Source organism: Harmonia axyridis, chromosome 5 (genome assembly GCF_914767665.1).
Source record: "Harmonia axyridis chromosome 5, icHarAxyr1.1, whole genome shotgun sequence".
Lineage (NCBI taxonomy): Eukaryota > Metazoa > Arthropoda > Insecta > Coleoptera > Coccinellidae > Harmonia > Harmonia axyridis.
In genome coordinates, this window is record NC_059505.1 from 34,693,256 (window position 1) to 34,710,791 (window position 17,536).

Below are 17,536 nucleotides of genomic sequence, written 5' to 3' on the forward strand. Positions count from 1 at the left end.
GTCTTCTAGCCTCCCTTCATAATGCATTCAGCTTCACTCGACGAAATAAGGTCATCCTTATTGAGTTACTGGCCGGTATTTACCGAAGGGCAGGAAGGAGACGAGAAGGATGTCAACAGGATGTCCTAGTGATATATTTGTTCTCGAATTGGACTATGAGGAGTTCTGGAGTGGATGTTGCTTGAGGGGGGTTGAAGGAACCGCTGATTACCCTTGACCGGAGTATTGATTAATTGTGTTCTGGAATTGTTTTCGGCTTCGGATGGTGTCCACGTCGTTATCTTCGTATTAATCGAATAGTGGAGGAAATTGGGGGTGAAGGATTAGAAAATCTGTCCAAGATGTTGTCATAACCCTTTGGGGGGGTTACATGTAGTGATTGATTTTGTTTTTGAGAGCACATTCTCCGAACTGATCGCTTTATTATCTTTCTCTTCAATCGTTGAATTGAAGTACAAGTTGCAGCAGAAACATATAGAACCTTAGGTATTACTGCTTTAGTTTGATTGAGAGCAACTGGAGTTAACCGTACAAAGACTCCAAGTACAGGAGCACAAAGTGCTCTTAGGGGATTTGGCTAGATCTTACATGAAAATTGGAAGAATTGAAAATATGACCCCAATCCCATCAGATTTCACTCGTAGGAAGGGTGGTCGTCATGGTAGGAGATTGTAAGTAGCGCGTTGACGAGATGCAGTTGGGGATGAAGAAAAATTGGAACAAAGGTTCATTATATAAAGTCAGCAACAATAATAATAATCTTTATTTCAGAAGATATTGCCACACTTTTGAAACAAACAGTTACATTAAATGAAATAAATAAAATAAACAACAAACGAAAAAACATTTATCACTTTCTTTCAATGTCATCCATGGTAAAGGGTTCTAGTTTCCAGAGTTTTTTGAATTTATGCTTCTTGAAAGTATTTGTGCCATTCACACTTTTGAAATTGCATGGAAAACAACTTCAAGCATCTAATTGTTCTTTGAAATTTTGCTATCAATTTCAAATGAGGTAGTGTTAGATACATTTGACAATATCCTCATACACTGCATTTCCTATTAATCTTACAATTTTGCCATCGAAATATTAGTCCATTTGTGTCTGCATCATGAAGTAATTTTCGATTAAACATGTCAGCATACGATCGCAATTTTCCTCATTTGCGAGGGGTTTTAGTTTTCTACTTTAATATTTAAAAATCTGCGGATGAGGCTGAGCCAATGCTCACAATGAAGCTTCGTGACAATATAATTCTTCATGCAGAATTTCGAGCCGATCGTACATTATGAATACCATGGAAAATAGATTGTTCAAAAATTCAAGAAGAATATCGTTGAATAAAACCTGATATTTTGGTGACAACAGATCCGACTGAGTTGAAACTTTGTGGGTATATAAATAACAACTATTCCAAGCTTCATGCAGAATTTGCTGTCGACAACAGTGTCAGAACATTAAAATATTCAAATAAAATATAAAAAAAAAATGAGAAAGCACTTATGCGATCTCCGATGTAGCCTATGGTTCAGGTAGCGATGATAATTGAAGGGATTATTCTTTGTGGAATGTGCGTTTATTATCTGAAGACAGAGGAGAAATGATACTAGATAACCTTGGAACTTTCCATTTTCCCAACAATATTTTTCCAACAGAGCGAAAAATGACAACGTGCAGAATCTCCTAGTAGAACGAAACGAAACATCTCATTCTAGAGCCACTCACCTCCAACAGATAATCCCGTGAAGCTCAAAAACACTCCAAATTCCAATCTATTCCATTTCAAGCCAGTCAAGTCCCTAAACCAATCCTCCCGAATGTATTTCATGTGTGCTTTTGAAATCCCCCGTTTATGAAATCGTTAGAAGCAATATGTCTAACACAGCAATTGAGGATAATGAATACTTAGGAGCAAAACCTGATATTTCAGTTACAACAGATATGACAAAGTTGAAATTTCATGTGCATTAAAGAACAGTTATTCCAAGCTTCGTGCAAAATTTCCTGTCGATAATTGCATCAGAACTATAGGAATTTCAAACAGAATATCAAAAAAAAGAAATGAGAAAGCAATCTAGTCTCTGGTTAAGGTAGCGATGATCTCCCTAGTCACGACTGAAAAATTGAGATACAAAATTTGAACAATGTGAATTGAAGGGATTTTTCTTTTTGAAAAGTGCGTTGATTGTCTACACCAGAGAAGAAATGATACTAGATGTTCTTGGCACTTTCGGATTTTCCATTTCTTTAACAAAATTTTTCCACCAGAGCGAAAAATGACAATCTGCTGAAACTCCTAATAAAACGAAATGGAACATCTCATTCTACAGGCACTCACCTCCAACAGAATCATCCCGTAAACCTTAAAAACACCCCAAATTCCAACCTATTCCGTTTCAAGCCAGTCAAGTCCCTTAAACCAATGCTCCCGAATGTATTTCATGTGTGCTTTTGAAATCCCCCGTTTATAAAATCGTTAGAAGCAATAAGTAGAACTTGGCCATTAAGGATAATGAATACTTGGGCGCAAAACCTGATATTTCAGTGACAACAGATCTGACAAAGTTGAAATTTCATGTGCATTAAAGAACTGTTATTCCAAGCTTCGTGCAAAATTTCCTGTCGATAATTGCATCAGAACTATAGGAATTTCAAACAGAATATCAAAAAAAGAAATGAGACAGCAATCTAGTCTCTGGTTTAGCTATCGACGATCTCCTTAGTCACGACTGAAATATTGAGATAGAATCCTTGAACGATGATAATTGAAGGGATTATTCTTTTTGAAAAGTGCGTTGATTGTCTACGATAGAAAAGAAATTATACTAAATGCCCTTGGCATTTTCGGATGTCTCGTTTTCCCAACAAAATTTTTTCACCAGAGCGAAAAATGACAATCTGCTGAAACTGCTAATATAACGAAACGAAACATCTCATTCTAAAGCACTCACCTCCAACAGATTATCCCGTAAACCTCAAAAACACCCCAAATTCCAACCTATTTCATTCCAAGCCAGTCAAGTCCCTAAAACCAATCCCCCCGAATGTATTTCATGTGTGCTTTTGAAATCCCCCGTCTATGAAATCGTTAGAAGCAATAAGTCGAACACAGCAATTGAGGACAAAGAATACTTAGGCGCAAAAACTGATATTTCACTGACAACAGATCTGACAAAGTTGAAATTTCATGTGCACTAAAGAACAGTTATTCCAAGCTTCATGCAAAATTTCCTGTCGATAATTGTATCAGAACTATAAGAATTTCAAACAGAATATCAAAAAAAGAAATGAGAAAGCAATCTAGTCTCTGGTTTAGGTAGCGATGATCTCCCTAGTCACGACTGAAAAATCGAGATACAAAATTTGAACGATGATAATTGAAGGGATTATTCTTTTTGAAAAGTGCGTTGATTGTCTACGACAGAGAAAAAATGATACTAAATGCCCTTGGCATTTTCGGATCTCTCGTTTCCCCAACAAAATTTTTTCACCAGAGCGAAAAATGACAATCTGCTGAAACTCCTAATAAAACGAAATGAAACATCTCATTCTACAGGCACTCACCTCCAACAGAATTATCCCGTAAACCTCAAAAACACCCCAAATTCCAACCTATTCCGTTTCAAGCCAGTCAAGTCCCTTAAACCAATGCTCCCGAATGTATTTCATGTGTGCTTTTGAAATCCCCCGTCTATGAAATCGTTAGAAGCAATAAGTCGAACACAGCCATTAAGGATAATGAATACTTAGGCTCAAAACCTGATATTTCTCTGACAACAGATCTGACAAAGTTGAAATTTCATGTGCACTAAAGAACAGTTATTCCAAGCTTCCTGCAAAATTTCCTGTCGATAATTGCATCAGAACTATAGGAATTTCAAACAGAATATCAAAAAAAGAAATGAGAAAGCAATTTAGTCTCTGGTTTAGGTAGCGATGATCTCCCTAGTCACGATTGAAAAATTGAGATACAAAATTTGAACGATGATAATTGAAGGGATTTTTCTTTTTAAAAAGTGCGTTGATTGTCTATGACAGAAAAGAAATGATACTAGATGACCTTGGCATTTTCGGATCTCTCGTTTTCCCAACAAAATTTTTTCACCAGAGCGAAAAATGACCATCTCCTGAAGCTGCTAATATAACGAAACGAAACATCTCATTCTAGAGCCACTCACCTCCAACAGATTATCCCGTAAACCTCAAAAACACCCCAAATTCCAACCTATTTCATCCCAAGCCAGTCAAGTCCCTAAAACCAATCCTCCCGAATGTATTTCATGTGTGCTTTTGAAATCCCCCGTTTATGAAATCGTTAGAAGCAAGAAGCCGAACACAGCCATTAAGAATGATGAATACTTAGGCGCAAAACCTGCTATTTCAGTGACAACAGATCTGACAAAGTTGAGATTTCATGTGCATTAAAGAACAGTTATTCCAAGCTTCGTGCAAAATTTCGTGTCGATAATTGTATCAGAACCATAGGAATTTAAAACAGAATATAAAAAAAGAGAAAATAAAGGGTTTTTTCTAGAGCTAGAAATTTAAATTGCAATAAAACAACGATGGATTATTCGATTGACATGCCGTATACCGGCAATAACACGGCGAATGTTGTCTTCCAAATTGTGAAGGGTTTGTGGCTTATCCGCATAGACCAATGACTTTACATAGCCCCACAGAAAGTAGTCTAGCGGTGTTGAATCACAAGATCTTGGAGGCCAATTCACAGGTCCGAAACGTGAAATTAGGCGGTCATCAAACGTGTTTTTCAATAAATCGATGGTGGCATGAGCTGTGTGACATGTTGTGCCGTCTTGTTGGAACCACAGCTCCTGGACATCATGGTTGTTCAATTCAGGGATGAAATCATGGCTCTTTACCGATCACCATTGACTGTAACGTTCTGGCCATCATCGTTTTTGAAGAAGTACGGACCAATGATTTCACCAACCCATAAAGCGCAGCAAACAGTCAGTTTTTCTGGATGTAACGGTGTTTCGACATACATTTGAGGATTAGCTTCACTCCAAATACGGCAGTTTTGTTTGTTGACGTAGCCATTCAATCAGAAGAGCGCTTCATCGCTAAACAAAATAAAATGGACGTAGTGCGCGATACGTATTCCGCACAGAACGATTATTTTCGAAATAAAATTGCACTATTTGCAAGCGTTGTTCAGGAGTGAGTCTATTCATGATGAATTGCCAAACCAAACTGGGAATAAATCAAATGACAGCTATTAAATCGGTTGCCATCTTGAACAGTAATGCCAACTTAAAGTTATATAACTCGAAAAAAACACCCGTTACTTATGCGAACTCCAATCTAGTCTCTGGTTCAGGTAGCGACGATCTCCCTAGTCTCGAATGAAATATTGTGATACAAAATTTGAACGATGATAATCGAAAGGATCATTCATTTTGGAGTGCGTGTTGATTACTGATGACAGAGGAGAAATGATACTAGATGACCTTCGAATTTTTCGTTTTCCCAACAGAGTGACAAATGAAAATGTACTGAAAATCCTAATAGAACGAAACGGAATATCTCATTCTGAAGGCACTCACCCCCAACAGTTCATCCCGTAAACCTCAAAAACACCCCAAATTCCAACCTATTTCATCCCAAGCCAGTCAAGTCCCTAAAACCAATCCTCCCGAATGTATTTCATGTGTGCTTTTGAAATCCCCCGTTTATGAAATCGTTAGAAGCAATAAGTCGAACACAGCCATTAAGGATAATGAATACTTGGGCTCTCTCGATTGGCCGGAATTCCATCAGTTCTGACACAAATGTTCGACTTCCAAGCTTCAGCACGTAACTCATGAAAGGGGTGGAAAATCTCCTTTATCCTTATCCAGCTTATTAGGGACTCGGCATTTCGGGAATTATCGGTTGTGGTAAACTCGCTATGCAGTGAGCTGCTTTATTTTTTATTACCTTCGGTTTAATTGGGAGAGATTTTGATGAGCTTGTTATACAGTGCTTGATGTAAGAGCATTGTACGGTAATGGTACGCCCGGACGAGTAGATATTGGTTTTCTCTAATTCTGTGGTTATTCCGTTCATTCTTCCACATCTTGTAGAACAAAATCGTGCGAGAATATATCAGAAACGCACAGTTTTCATGGTTATATTTTATTATTCTATGTTGGTACTCCGAACTTTCTGCCACGGCTTTATCTGTCAATTCATCAATTTGCCTTAAAGAAATCAGTTCTGCCAACCAACATTTTTCAATGCAAAAATCACTAAAATATATTTATGGAAATATTTCATTAATTTCAATGAAAATGCAATGAAATAGAGAAAATAATGTATAATACTCGTACAGAAGGCTCATTCTACCACTCGTTCATTCCAAAACTCGCCACTTCGTGGCTCGTTTTTGAATTTTGAACTCGTGGAAGAATATCAATGCCTTCTGCACTTGTATTATAAATTACTATTCTTAACCATTATAACTCCACTATTATTGATTATTAAGTTACCCTCGATGTTGTCGAACTCACCGAATTTTGGACGGATCCAATGAAATGCCGAATTCTGAAAAGTCTACTCGCTTTATTATCATTTGTTCGATCGATCTAAAAATGTACAGAAGGCATTGATATTCTTCCACGAATTGAAAATTCAAAGAGGACTCAAGGAGTTTTTGAATGAACGAGTGTCACAATGAACGGGTACTGTAATGATACTAATATGTACACATATACTTATTGACAAAAAAACTGCAACATCCAGAAGAAGCTGTTTGAATTTCAATTTTTTTTTGGCTAAACATAGATAGTATAGCAAGGAGTGAATGATTGAAATTTGGAGGAAAAAACGGAGGGTGTACAAAGGTTTTTGATGATTTGTTAATAATGTGTTTGTGTGCCGTGATTATCTACTCACTTATCGGCATTGATGCAATCAAATGGTCTATTTCTTCTTGAGGGATACTATCCCAAGCTACCTGTACTTCATATCTCAGAGTCGCCATGATGTCCCATGCCCACCCATCTGGGTAACCATTGCAAAAGATTCACATGGGATGCTTTGAAAAAGGTTAAACTAACTCTGGCAACATGAGGTCTGGCATTATCTTGCTGAAATATTGGATTCTCGAGCCGGTTAAGGGAGAACATCCACTTTTCTTGAAAGTAACGCAGTGCTGTAATGTTACCCCGAATAAAGACTAAAGGTGAACTACTTACATGTGCAATACTATTACTCCTACAGCCCGGCACATGACGTTCAACATCAAACTGAGGTTCACATTTTTCTCACTGACGTCGTCTTACCCTTCTTCGGCCATCATGTGCACCCAAGGAGAAACGGAAAAGATGCCATTTCACATTCCAATGTGGACGTTCTCTGCACCACTGTAATCGTTGGTGGCGATGCTCAACAGTCAGAGGTAACACAAGATGGGGTCGATAATGCTGCAGTCCAAAAGACCTTAACCAGTGGAAAACCCGTCCGGACAGTTACAGGATGGCCTTGTTCTCCTAACCACTCATCAGCCAAATGGGTCTCTAATGACCATTAGTCTTAGACGCCGATCTTGAACTTTATTTGTGCCCCTTCGACGTCCGGTGTACACTCTTCTCCGATTTTGGGCATAATCAAACCACGCTTAACAACATCTCATAACAGATGTTATTTATATTTAAGTAACAAAAATTGTTCACATCAAAAAACCTTCACGATTTTTTCTTCAAATTCAATCATTCAGTCCTTGCTATACTGTTTGTTTTACAAAAAAAAGAATAACATTTAAACAGCTCCTTCTGGGTATTGCAGTTTCTTTGTCAGTAAGTATATATACGTATAGTTCGTAGTAGATTGCTGCCCAAAAAATGAAATGTTGTTTGAACAAAGTAATTTGAAAAAAGTCCAGAAAAACAATTGAAACATACAAAGATTTCATTAAGATTAAACTTAACTGAACTAAAGGGCGTCATGAAGTTCCTTAAAATTATTTCTCTGCCTTCTCAATTCTTCAACTCCACTACTATCTCACGCAACAACAATATGATGTTTTTTGAAACAGGGTGATTTGGGTGATCAGATCGTTCTGCATCGGTTGGTGGTTCTTAGACCGCGTTTAAATTCAGGATTGCACCTTTCAACTGTTGTTGCTGATGGAGCCAAATTTCAGAGAATTTGCTTTTCGAGATATCAACCCAAAGAGTTGAAGGTGAAACATAATGTATCAAGTGTAGTAACCTCAAAACTCAAACAAGACCTAATGTCAGTACTACCTGCAGACTATCAAAATAAGAGTAAGTTAACTCAAAAACAAAACCAACAGAATACTAATAAACCAAGTTGGTCTCTTCAGAATTCCATATATGCAACATTATAATTCAAATATTCTCAAGAAATTCCGGTTAATTGACAACGCTGACATCAGTTCATTTTTAGATGAGAGAATCAACGAATAAACTATTCGTATCATGAAAGCTGAGACCTACTTTGAGAAACCCATGGTCTCCTTGATTTCGTTTTTTTTGCCAATCCTCGATATTTCGCTTTGCATAGAAATGAGGAACTCGAGAAAGAGATTGGAATATGAACCTATTTGCGAAATCTACGTTCCTCTTTGATGTAGGAGTTGCTGCAGATTTCTGGTCCATATGATATCTCAGCCAACATTCTTTGCGAATAGGGTTTTCAGAATTCTTCTCATGTACTGCAGTTGTGCCTCAATGAGTTGAATTTAAACATATTACACTGCACATCCAAGTTCGAGAGATAAATTGGTGGAAAATGACGGCCATTCCTACATTCATGCATATTTCGTTTTAGGATTTGAGTCAACATTGTTAACTTTTAACCTCGTTAGCTTTCATCGTATTTTATGAGATGCTTCTTTTGCTTGCATTTCAATTCATTTCACTTGATGAAGCACAAACCTCTGGAACAGGGTAAAATTCTGTCTTTCCTGACTTTTCGATTGCCTGATGATCTGATTATTAATTTTTCTTTTCCAATAGAATGAGAAGATCAAATAAGATAAATCCTGTTTACACAATGGAAATCAGAGAATTTCAAATAGATCTTAGAGGCAAGTAAATCTGTTGGCTAGATAGATTCAATTTCAATTCAATTTATTCAATCAGATCTCCATACAATCTTTCCTACAATTAACAATATTTGTGAATCTCGCATGACCAGGCAAGACCCACCTAGGCAAGCATGCCTGTATTGCATAATCTTGCCAGGTCAAAGCGGTGTTAATAAAAAAAATCACAGTTCATGTAAGATAAACAAAACAAAAAAAGACAAGCAAATCAAAAATCTGCTAAATCAAGCACGGCGAGGAGGATGCGTGACGAAGAAGTGTATCCAGGGAATGACAAGAACAAAAACAAAAAAATAACAAAAGAAACCGTGATGAGTCGACTAACTATGTAGTACACTTCATTGATAATCTAGAGTTCAACATTGTTGGGAATATAGTAGTTGCTTGGTTGAACGAAAATTTCTTTATGCTCTATGGACGAAAGATCGGGGTATCTGGGCAGTCATGGCAAAAGATTCACATGGGTCACTTCGAAAAAGTTTAAACTAACTCTGGCAACATGAGGTAGGGCATTATCTTGCTGAAATATTGGATTCTCGAGCCAGTTAAGGTGAGGGAGAACATATGGCTCCACTATTTCTTGAAGGTAATGCAGCGCTATCATGTTACCTCAAATAAATATTAAAGGTGACCTACTTGCATGTACAATAAAACCCCATCCGTTGTACATGACGCTCAACATCAAACTGAGGTTCACGTCTTTCTCCCCGACGTCGTCCTACCCTTCTTCGGCCATCATGTGCACCCAAGGAGAATCGAGATGCATCAGAAAGACGACCTGATGCCATTCCTCATTCCATTGTTGACGTTCTCTGCACCACTGCAATCGTTACCAGCGATGCTCAACCGTCAGAGGTAACACAAGGTGGGGTCGATAATGCTGCAGTCCAAAAGACCTTATCCGGCGGTAAACCGTTCGGACAGTTACAGAATGGCCTTGTTCTCCTAACCACTCATCAGCCAATAAAGATCGGGTTGTGGTAAATCGCTCTCTAATAGTCTTAGACGTCGATTTTGGCCATTATCAAGCCACGCTTGACAACATCTCATAACAGTAGTTGGATTTCTGTTCGTAAGGTTAGCGATTTGTCGAAATGATGACCCCGCCTCCTGTAGACCAATAATTGGATCTCTTTCAAATTCAGTTAGCTGGAGATAAATTCCTCGTACACGTCATTTTGGCAAATCCTAAACATTAGTTTTGGATCTCCTCCAATAGCTGAATTGTTGTGAAATTTAAAAAACTTGCAAAAAGCTATTACAATATTCATGTTACAAAAATTCTTTACATGATAAGACCTTTTTTTTCTTCAAATTCAATCATTCACTCCTTGCTATACTATCTATGTTTTACCAAACAACAATTTAAAATTTAAACAGCTCCTTCTGGGTTTTGCAGTTTCTTTGTCAGTTAGTCATCATCCTCATCATCATTCTCAGCTAACAACCAATTGTCGGTGTAAGCCTACCTTAGTTTCCAAAAATTGCCTAACAGAGACTACTAATGTAATGTAGATACATATAACGTTAGGTAGATACAGTCGAAAAAAATCATTGTGAATCTCCTGATTTCAAGGTTATTTATATCAGAAGAGAAATGTACAATAGCGAAGTGTTTCCTTGCAAAATGTGATCAATCTTGTGAATGTCTTCCTGAAACGATTTTTTATCCTGAAGCGTCATAAATATGAGGAAACTCATAGAATTTATTTATCCAATTCTCCTTTTAGTTGCTTTCTTGATGAAAGCTTTCTTGTGAGAAGAGAGATATATCGTTCTTGTAGAATATAAGTCATTGCGAGTTTTATGAAGCAAATGTCACGTGGTCGCTTGTTGACGTTTGGTCGAGAGATTGATTCTTCGTGTAATTTTGGTGCGTTTCTGAGCAAGGCCGAATTTTATTATCTCGATGTATCATTTTATGGTTTCTGATATGGAAAGTTAACAAACGTATATTTGGTTAACTAACTACAGCCGGCCCAAAGGAACAGTGATTCACGAAATTGACTGCAGAGATATATAAAGAATTATTTCAAGTTTCTAGGGAACTAATTGATGAGGTTGACTTCTATTTAGAAAGTAATAGCGATTCTTTTTACAGAAAAGTATTCAAATATTAGACCAGCGTTGGAGTATATATATTATTTTTGTTGGCGAATAAAGTCAAATTTTTAAGAAAAAAGTGAAGTTAGTGAAGTGTTACATGTACACACATCGTCAAAAATCTTGCCCCCCCCTAGGTTTCTCAAGAAATAAACAATCTATGTTCTGAAAACGAGATAACTAGTTTTCTCCATTTCAACTGCAACATATTTGATAGAAAATCTTTGTTGCTCTCTGCTTTATGCAGGATGAGACAAGATAGTAAAAATGAGAAAAAAAACTTACTTCATCGATTATTTATTTTTGATTGATTATAGTTATTCCACAACTGAATCCAAATTCAATAGTCCGTATTAGCACTTCTCCTTCCAATAAACTGCCCAATACACCTAGGGATTCCACGAATCAAGTCATTAATGAAAATTTTAGGCATATCCTTCCATTCTTCCTGAAGTGCTAAATTCAATGTCTGAAAAGTTGAAGGTGGGTTTTGGCGATTGGATATTGCTCTCCCTAAGTTATCCCATACGTGCTCATTTGGATTCATATCTGGTGAGTTTGTTGGCCAGTTCATTCTCTGGATATTTTTTTTCTTGAAGGATGTTTTGATACTTTCGTGTGCGGTGTGGTGGGGCTTTATCGTCCTGAATGAAATTATCCCCAAATTCGTTGCGCGGAGGAAGAATGATTGGTTCAATGATGTTTTCTACGTAGATGGCACCAGTCATTGTTCTCAAATGATAATGAGAGGGGTACGGCTACCGAAAATTATACCCCCCCAGCACATTATAGATCCGCCTTGAAAGGGCACAACTTCCTGGGTGAAATTGATCTGCTCTAGTCTGCCTAGACCTCTCCAAACCCTTTCTTGTTGACTATCACTTTATAAACCGAATCGTGACTCGTCCGAAAAAAGTATATTGCGCCATTGTGGTAAAAGCCAGTCTTGGTGGTGTTCTACCCATTGCCGACGGGTAGCTCTATGTCCAGACGATAGCTGAGGCACTCTTGAAGATCTTGTTGTCCCTAAATTTGAGGAATGGAATCTTCTTCTTATGGTACAGGTTGAGACGACACGTCTAAAGGTCCTCAAAAAATGACTTTGATGGGCTGTTAGAGATACCGTTCGATTCCTTCGAGTGAAATTTGCGATATATTGGTCTTCTCTTACAGATGTTACTCTAGGTCGACCAGGCAACTCCGTCAGTTTCCAGAAAAAGGGTCACTCTGCGCCTTACTGAAGTCCGTGGAAAATTCAAACGTTGCCCAAACTGGTGGTTCCACAAAGCTTCTTGATGTATGGCTTCTATGCTTGCTCGGTTAAATTGAGAAATTGTATGTCCCGGCATTTTCCACGGAATATTCTCAATATAACAACTCTCGTTATTCGCTGAAAAATGATCAACTTCGAATACACCAATACTCTCCCGAACAAGAAGCATTTTTTGCTGGTGTATTATTTTCATTTAAGTGATGGGATAGTGAAGATTCCATATACAAAAAATTATCATGTTACATTCAAGAAGTTGAGAGTTTATAGGAGCTCCAAGACTTTTGACGATGTGTGTATAGTTGGAAAGCAGAATCTCTTATGCAACTTAAGGGTTACAGAATAATAATAACTTCCGGAAGCAAACAGGCCTTAATCCGTTTGACTGAAATTGAAATTTGCGAATTTGATATTTGAAACAAATTTTTTCTGTTTTAAATTTTCATTGAGCATCAGGGTGATATTAAATGCATTGATCGTTCCAAGGGTAAACCTTATTTTATATTTACCATATTCGAAAGTTGTGCTATGCTATGTGCGTTTCAACAGCATACAAAAAACCAACCTCAAATCTAAAAAAATACCTTCTTTTCCAGGTCGTATACGCAAGGATATCCTACAAGCTCCGATACCGCTTCGATCGCGGCTTCACCAGCGAGGAAAACACCCAGAACAACCGGCGTCAACTTCGAGGTAGAAGACTCCACAAAACGAACCTACTCCTCACAGCCATCTCCCTAGTTTTCTGCATCAGCTGGATGCCTCTCAACCTCTTCAACCTGATCGCCGACCTCCACTACAACTCCCAGGAGGTCAACTTCACCTCCCAGAAGATGATAGTGGCCTACGCCATGTGTCATCTGATGGGCATGTCATCAGCCTGTTCCAACCCTGTTCTGTACGGTTGTCTGAACGATAACTTCATGAAGGAGTTTAAGGACATCTTAGGGATAACGGCTTGTTGTAAGGCAAAGGAAGGAGAAGGACAAAAGCGGCTCTCCAGGAAATCCTTGAAGAAAGATGGGAGAGCAGAGCTGGTAACTGCAGCTACGGATTATCAGCAATGCAACACTGTAAGCACTGAAATGAGTGTATTGACGAAATGCTAGCTAACCGGTAGACTTAAGAGAAAACTTCGTGAGAATGAAGTCATGTTGTGAATAGTGAACCGAGGGATTTTATAATTTTTTGAAACTTTACGCGCAGATGTTATATTTTTTATATCGTTTGTTCTATAGTTATGGATATTTATTGTTTATACTTAAATAGAGTTTATAGCTTTTGTTGATGAATGTTTAGAGTTTAGTGTATAGATTGCTTCATCATCGAATATATGCACAAAGTGAAACAATAAAACTGAATGTTTGCAAAGGAAATTCATACATGAAGATATCGATTTGTTTACCTATTTTATAAGATCTTAATTTGCTCTTCTTGGTACTGAAGGGCAGGATTTAACTCCTTCCCATTCATAGCTTAATGAATTCTCTGTTGATATCCTATTCCTTCTTCATGAGGAACTGTAAGGTCTGTTTGAACATTCGAAATTGCTTCTATTTCACTACTACTCATATATTGGTTTAGAATGTATCAATTCATTCCATCAGGAAAGATCTTTTGTTAGGTTGTTGCCTATGTCATTTAGCTCCAGATCTTTCCATTTATCTTTAGTTTAACTAACTGGTCTTCAACTTGATTGATGCGTTTTATATAAATCATCTATATTTTTGTGTTTTATGATTTCCTCATACATATTTCTGTCTTCTTCTCTCTCTTCTTCAGCTGAGTTGTTGAAGTATTGAACAAAGAGGCAATGTTTTTTGGATTAAATAGATATGATGAGATATGCAGATGATATTGCTGTACCAGCAGACCCAAAACGAAAACGATTAAAAAATGAATTTATAGGAACAAACTGAAAGTTATGCATGTGAAGAAAAATGATATAGTTTTGTGGAGGTGCGATTTGATTATACAGCTCTTCAATATGTGAGAAAATTAAATTATTTTGGAGCTTTGGAATTGAGACATTGCATAATAACGTTGGGAAAATGGCTCTAGGTGAATTTTCCAGATTTTTTTTGTAGAACTTGTCATGCTGAACAAATGTCTTCATTCTATCACCGCTCTTAATTTAACAGTTTAGATTATATAGAGTGCTAAATATAACTTTTCAAAAATTTCAAATGGCCACTGTGAATGAACTTTTTCGAATATATAAACCAAATCAAATATATGCATCGAGTCTTCATATAGCTGATTGAAGTCCATTATAGAAAAAAAAATGATTCCTGAACGCACAAGGTGAGTCCAAAGATATCAAGTTCTTCAGTGATTTCCTAAAAATAAAGAGCGGTTGGATTTAATTCATTTTCAGATATTTTGTGGGATAAATTGATGATGTTAACATTTCCTAAATTACACTGACATATCTATTTATGTATTTATTTCTTATTAAAATGCATTTATCTAGATACTTTAAATTCCGAAATAGTCTATTACCAACTCGATTGTTCACTCGGCAGATAGGAAATAAAATATATAGGGTGGACCAAAAAATGGTGGTGATAATTTTCTCGATGAAAATACATTTGATTTCATTGAAACATTTCAGCAAATGTGTGTTCGACACAAATCTGTTGAGAGATTCTCTGAAATATTATATCTACTTAATTGCCTAGTGATCTTTCAACGTGAACCATCGAGTTGGTAATCGACTATTCTAGAATTTCAGGCATTTCGAAAATGTGTTAACTCTATATGTATATCGTCCATGGAACAACGGGCAGATAATTGTATTAATTCTAGGAATGCAAGCGCCATGCAGAGAATCAATCAACAGAATAATCAATGTGTTGAATAATTCAAAGAACTAATTGGTACGAATTAGCTGATTCCACTTATTGGAAATATGTGGTATATTTGGGAAATATTGATAATTATTCCAAACAGCTGCTCTGATTTATTCCTACATATGTTGAATTCACTCTTGCATTCATTTCTTAATTATCATTTCGGCTTTGGAAAAGAGACGAACTAATGAAAATTCATGTTTCGTTTTGTTGATATTCGATAGAATATAAAAACGCAAAACGCAATGTGAAAACTGAAGATCTCAATCTTCTTCAATTTAATTTTTAAATCAAGACGAACCTGCACATGCAGTAAACAGCAACTAATGGTTATGACATTTTTGATAATATGTTCTTCATTAAGTTTATTATTCTTGAATATAGTAAACCAATTGTTCGACATAGGTAAAAACAGTTGTTTTGACATTTGAACAAATGTTGAAGGACTAGGTAGTAGCCTCATGGAAAAATTGTCACAGTTTGATTTTCAGATTTTTCCATATGTTGTAAAATATGACCTCCTGAATAAAAAATGTCAATGGGTCCAACTTAATCCCTACTTTATGGTTCAGCAATATTTGTCGAGCAAAAGTGTTTCATTTAAGATGTTTCCCTACGAGAAATGTTACTTTGTAGAAATACCACTGTCCAACTTCGACTCCCTGTATTTCGAAAACTAGTCATAGGATTAAGTTGGACCTATTAACATTTTTTATAGAGGAGGTCACATTGTACAACATAGAAAAATCTGAAAAATCAACCTGTGACAATTTTTCCATTAGGCTTCTGTCTGATCCTTCGGAAACACCCTGTACCGTCATCATGAGCAAATTAGTTCCCCGAAACGCCTTTAGAAGTTTCCACCACTTTTCACACTTTTCAAAGAGCCACATGTTTTCAAAGAACCCCAAATGACCCTATTTCATTCTCGATTCTTCCATCTCTAGATTTTCTGGATGAAAAATCTAACTACCTCGCTTGTTCTCTTTACCCATTCAAGTTACATCGTGTGTTGCACACTAGACCAAAGGATAATCGCCTCTAGTCCACATGTAGCAAATGCATATCCCATCAGAGTGAAGACAGTGAAGATGTTAATAACCCATCATGAGCAGAAACTCCCAACCACTTTACTGAAGTCCGCTAAGAATAGACGTATATAAACGTATGAAATGGAATTAGGAACTTTAAGGGATAAGGTGGCTGCTCTTCCTTGCAGACTCTTGTTAGGATGATATCATAAACGATTATGGAGAAGTCTTGTTTGAGGTTTATGAGCCTCATAAAGGAATTATCAGGTGTTATTTGCATTTTTATACAGGACTTATGGATATCCTGATTTTAAATAGCTTGGAAAATATCATTTTATTGATTTTTCATAGAAATGTACAAACCAATATGGAATCGGGAATTCTTAATGTATTCTGTGAATAAAAGATGCTTGTATCAAACATGGATTTGTTTCAATGCCTGGTTATTAACTTTTTGTAAAGATAAACCAGACTCATATGGTATGCTTGTAAGCATTCTTGAAACCTCATTTTTTGAAGATATACTGCCTTCCATATATCCTTCAGCAAAAGAAGTTCTCTTTCGAACACCGCGTTTCAGTGTAGTCATATTTGTTCCAGATTCTGCTAGAAGAGTTGCTGATGTTCGACGCAGATGTGATTGTACAGTGCATCCCATTTTGAGTGAGACAGCCAGGTTTCTCGCTTGTTATTTAAGAGAGAGCCTTGCGGTTTTCACGTTCCTGTCCTACTTTTTCGTGAAACTCAAGTTGGTCTAATCAGATTCTGCATAACTTTTTCCGTTCAGGAGATACAGGGTGATTTTGGAAATTGATACTTTTCGGACCCCTTCTTTATCTCCGAAGTTATTAGAAATAATGCTGAGATGAAAACTACGTCTGAATCAGAATTCTGCGTAGAATCCAGTGGCGTACTCAATTTTTTTTTTCGGGGTATGGTTTTGAAGATTCAACACAAACTTATGTTTTTTTTAATGGAACACCATGTGTATCATTACTTTGTTGAATTCGTTATTTTTTTCCCTTCAAAATGATATATGACACTATGTAGCTAGGATGTTCAGAAATGTTAAAATAACACCAAAACAACAAATAATGATGATTTTTTGTTAATGGGCAATGGATTTTCCATAGAAAAAAAGAATCAATAATGATAACAATAATTTATAGCGATGACAATTAGATTAGATTGGTTTTTTCCCTC

At 36.8% G+C, this 17,536-nt stretch overlaps 1 protein-coding gene across 1 annotated transcript in view; it reads left to right on the top strand.

Annotated features, from left to right (window-relative positions):
* Window positions 1-17,536, top strand: part of LOC123680267 (neuropeptide F receptor) — a 113,452-nt gene that overhangs the window by 93,352 nt on the left and 2,564 nt on the right. Inside the window, exon 5 of the mRNA XM_045618070.1 lies at window positions 13,047-13,523. Within this exon, the coding sequence (XP_045474026.1) occupies window positions 13,047-13,523 (477 nt within the window). The remainder of the gene's footprint in view (window positions 1-13,046; window positions 13,524-17,536) is intronic.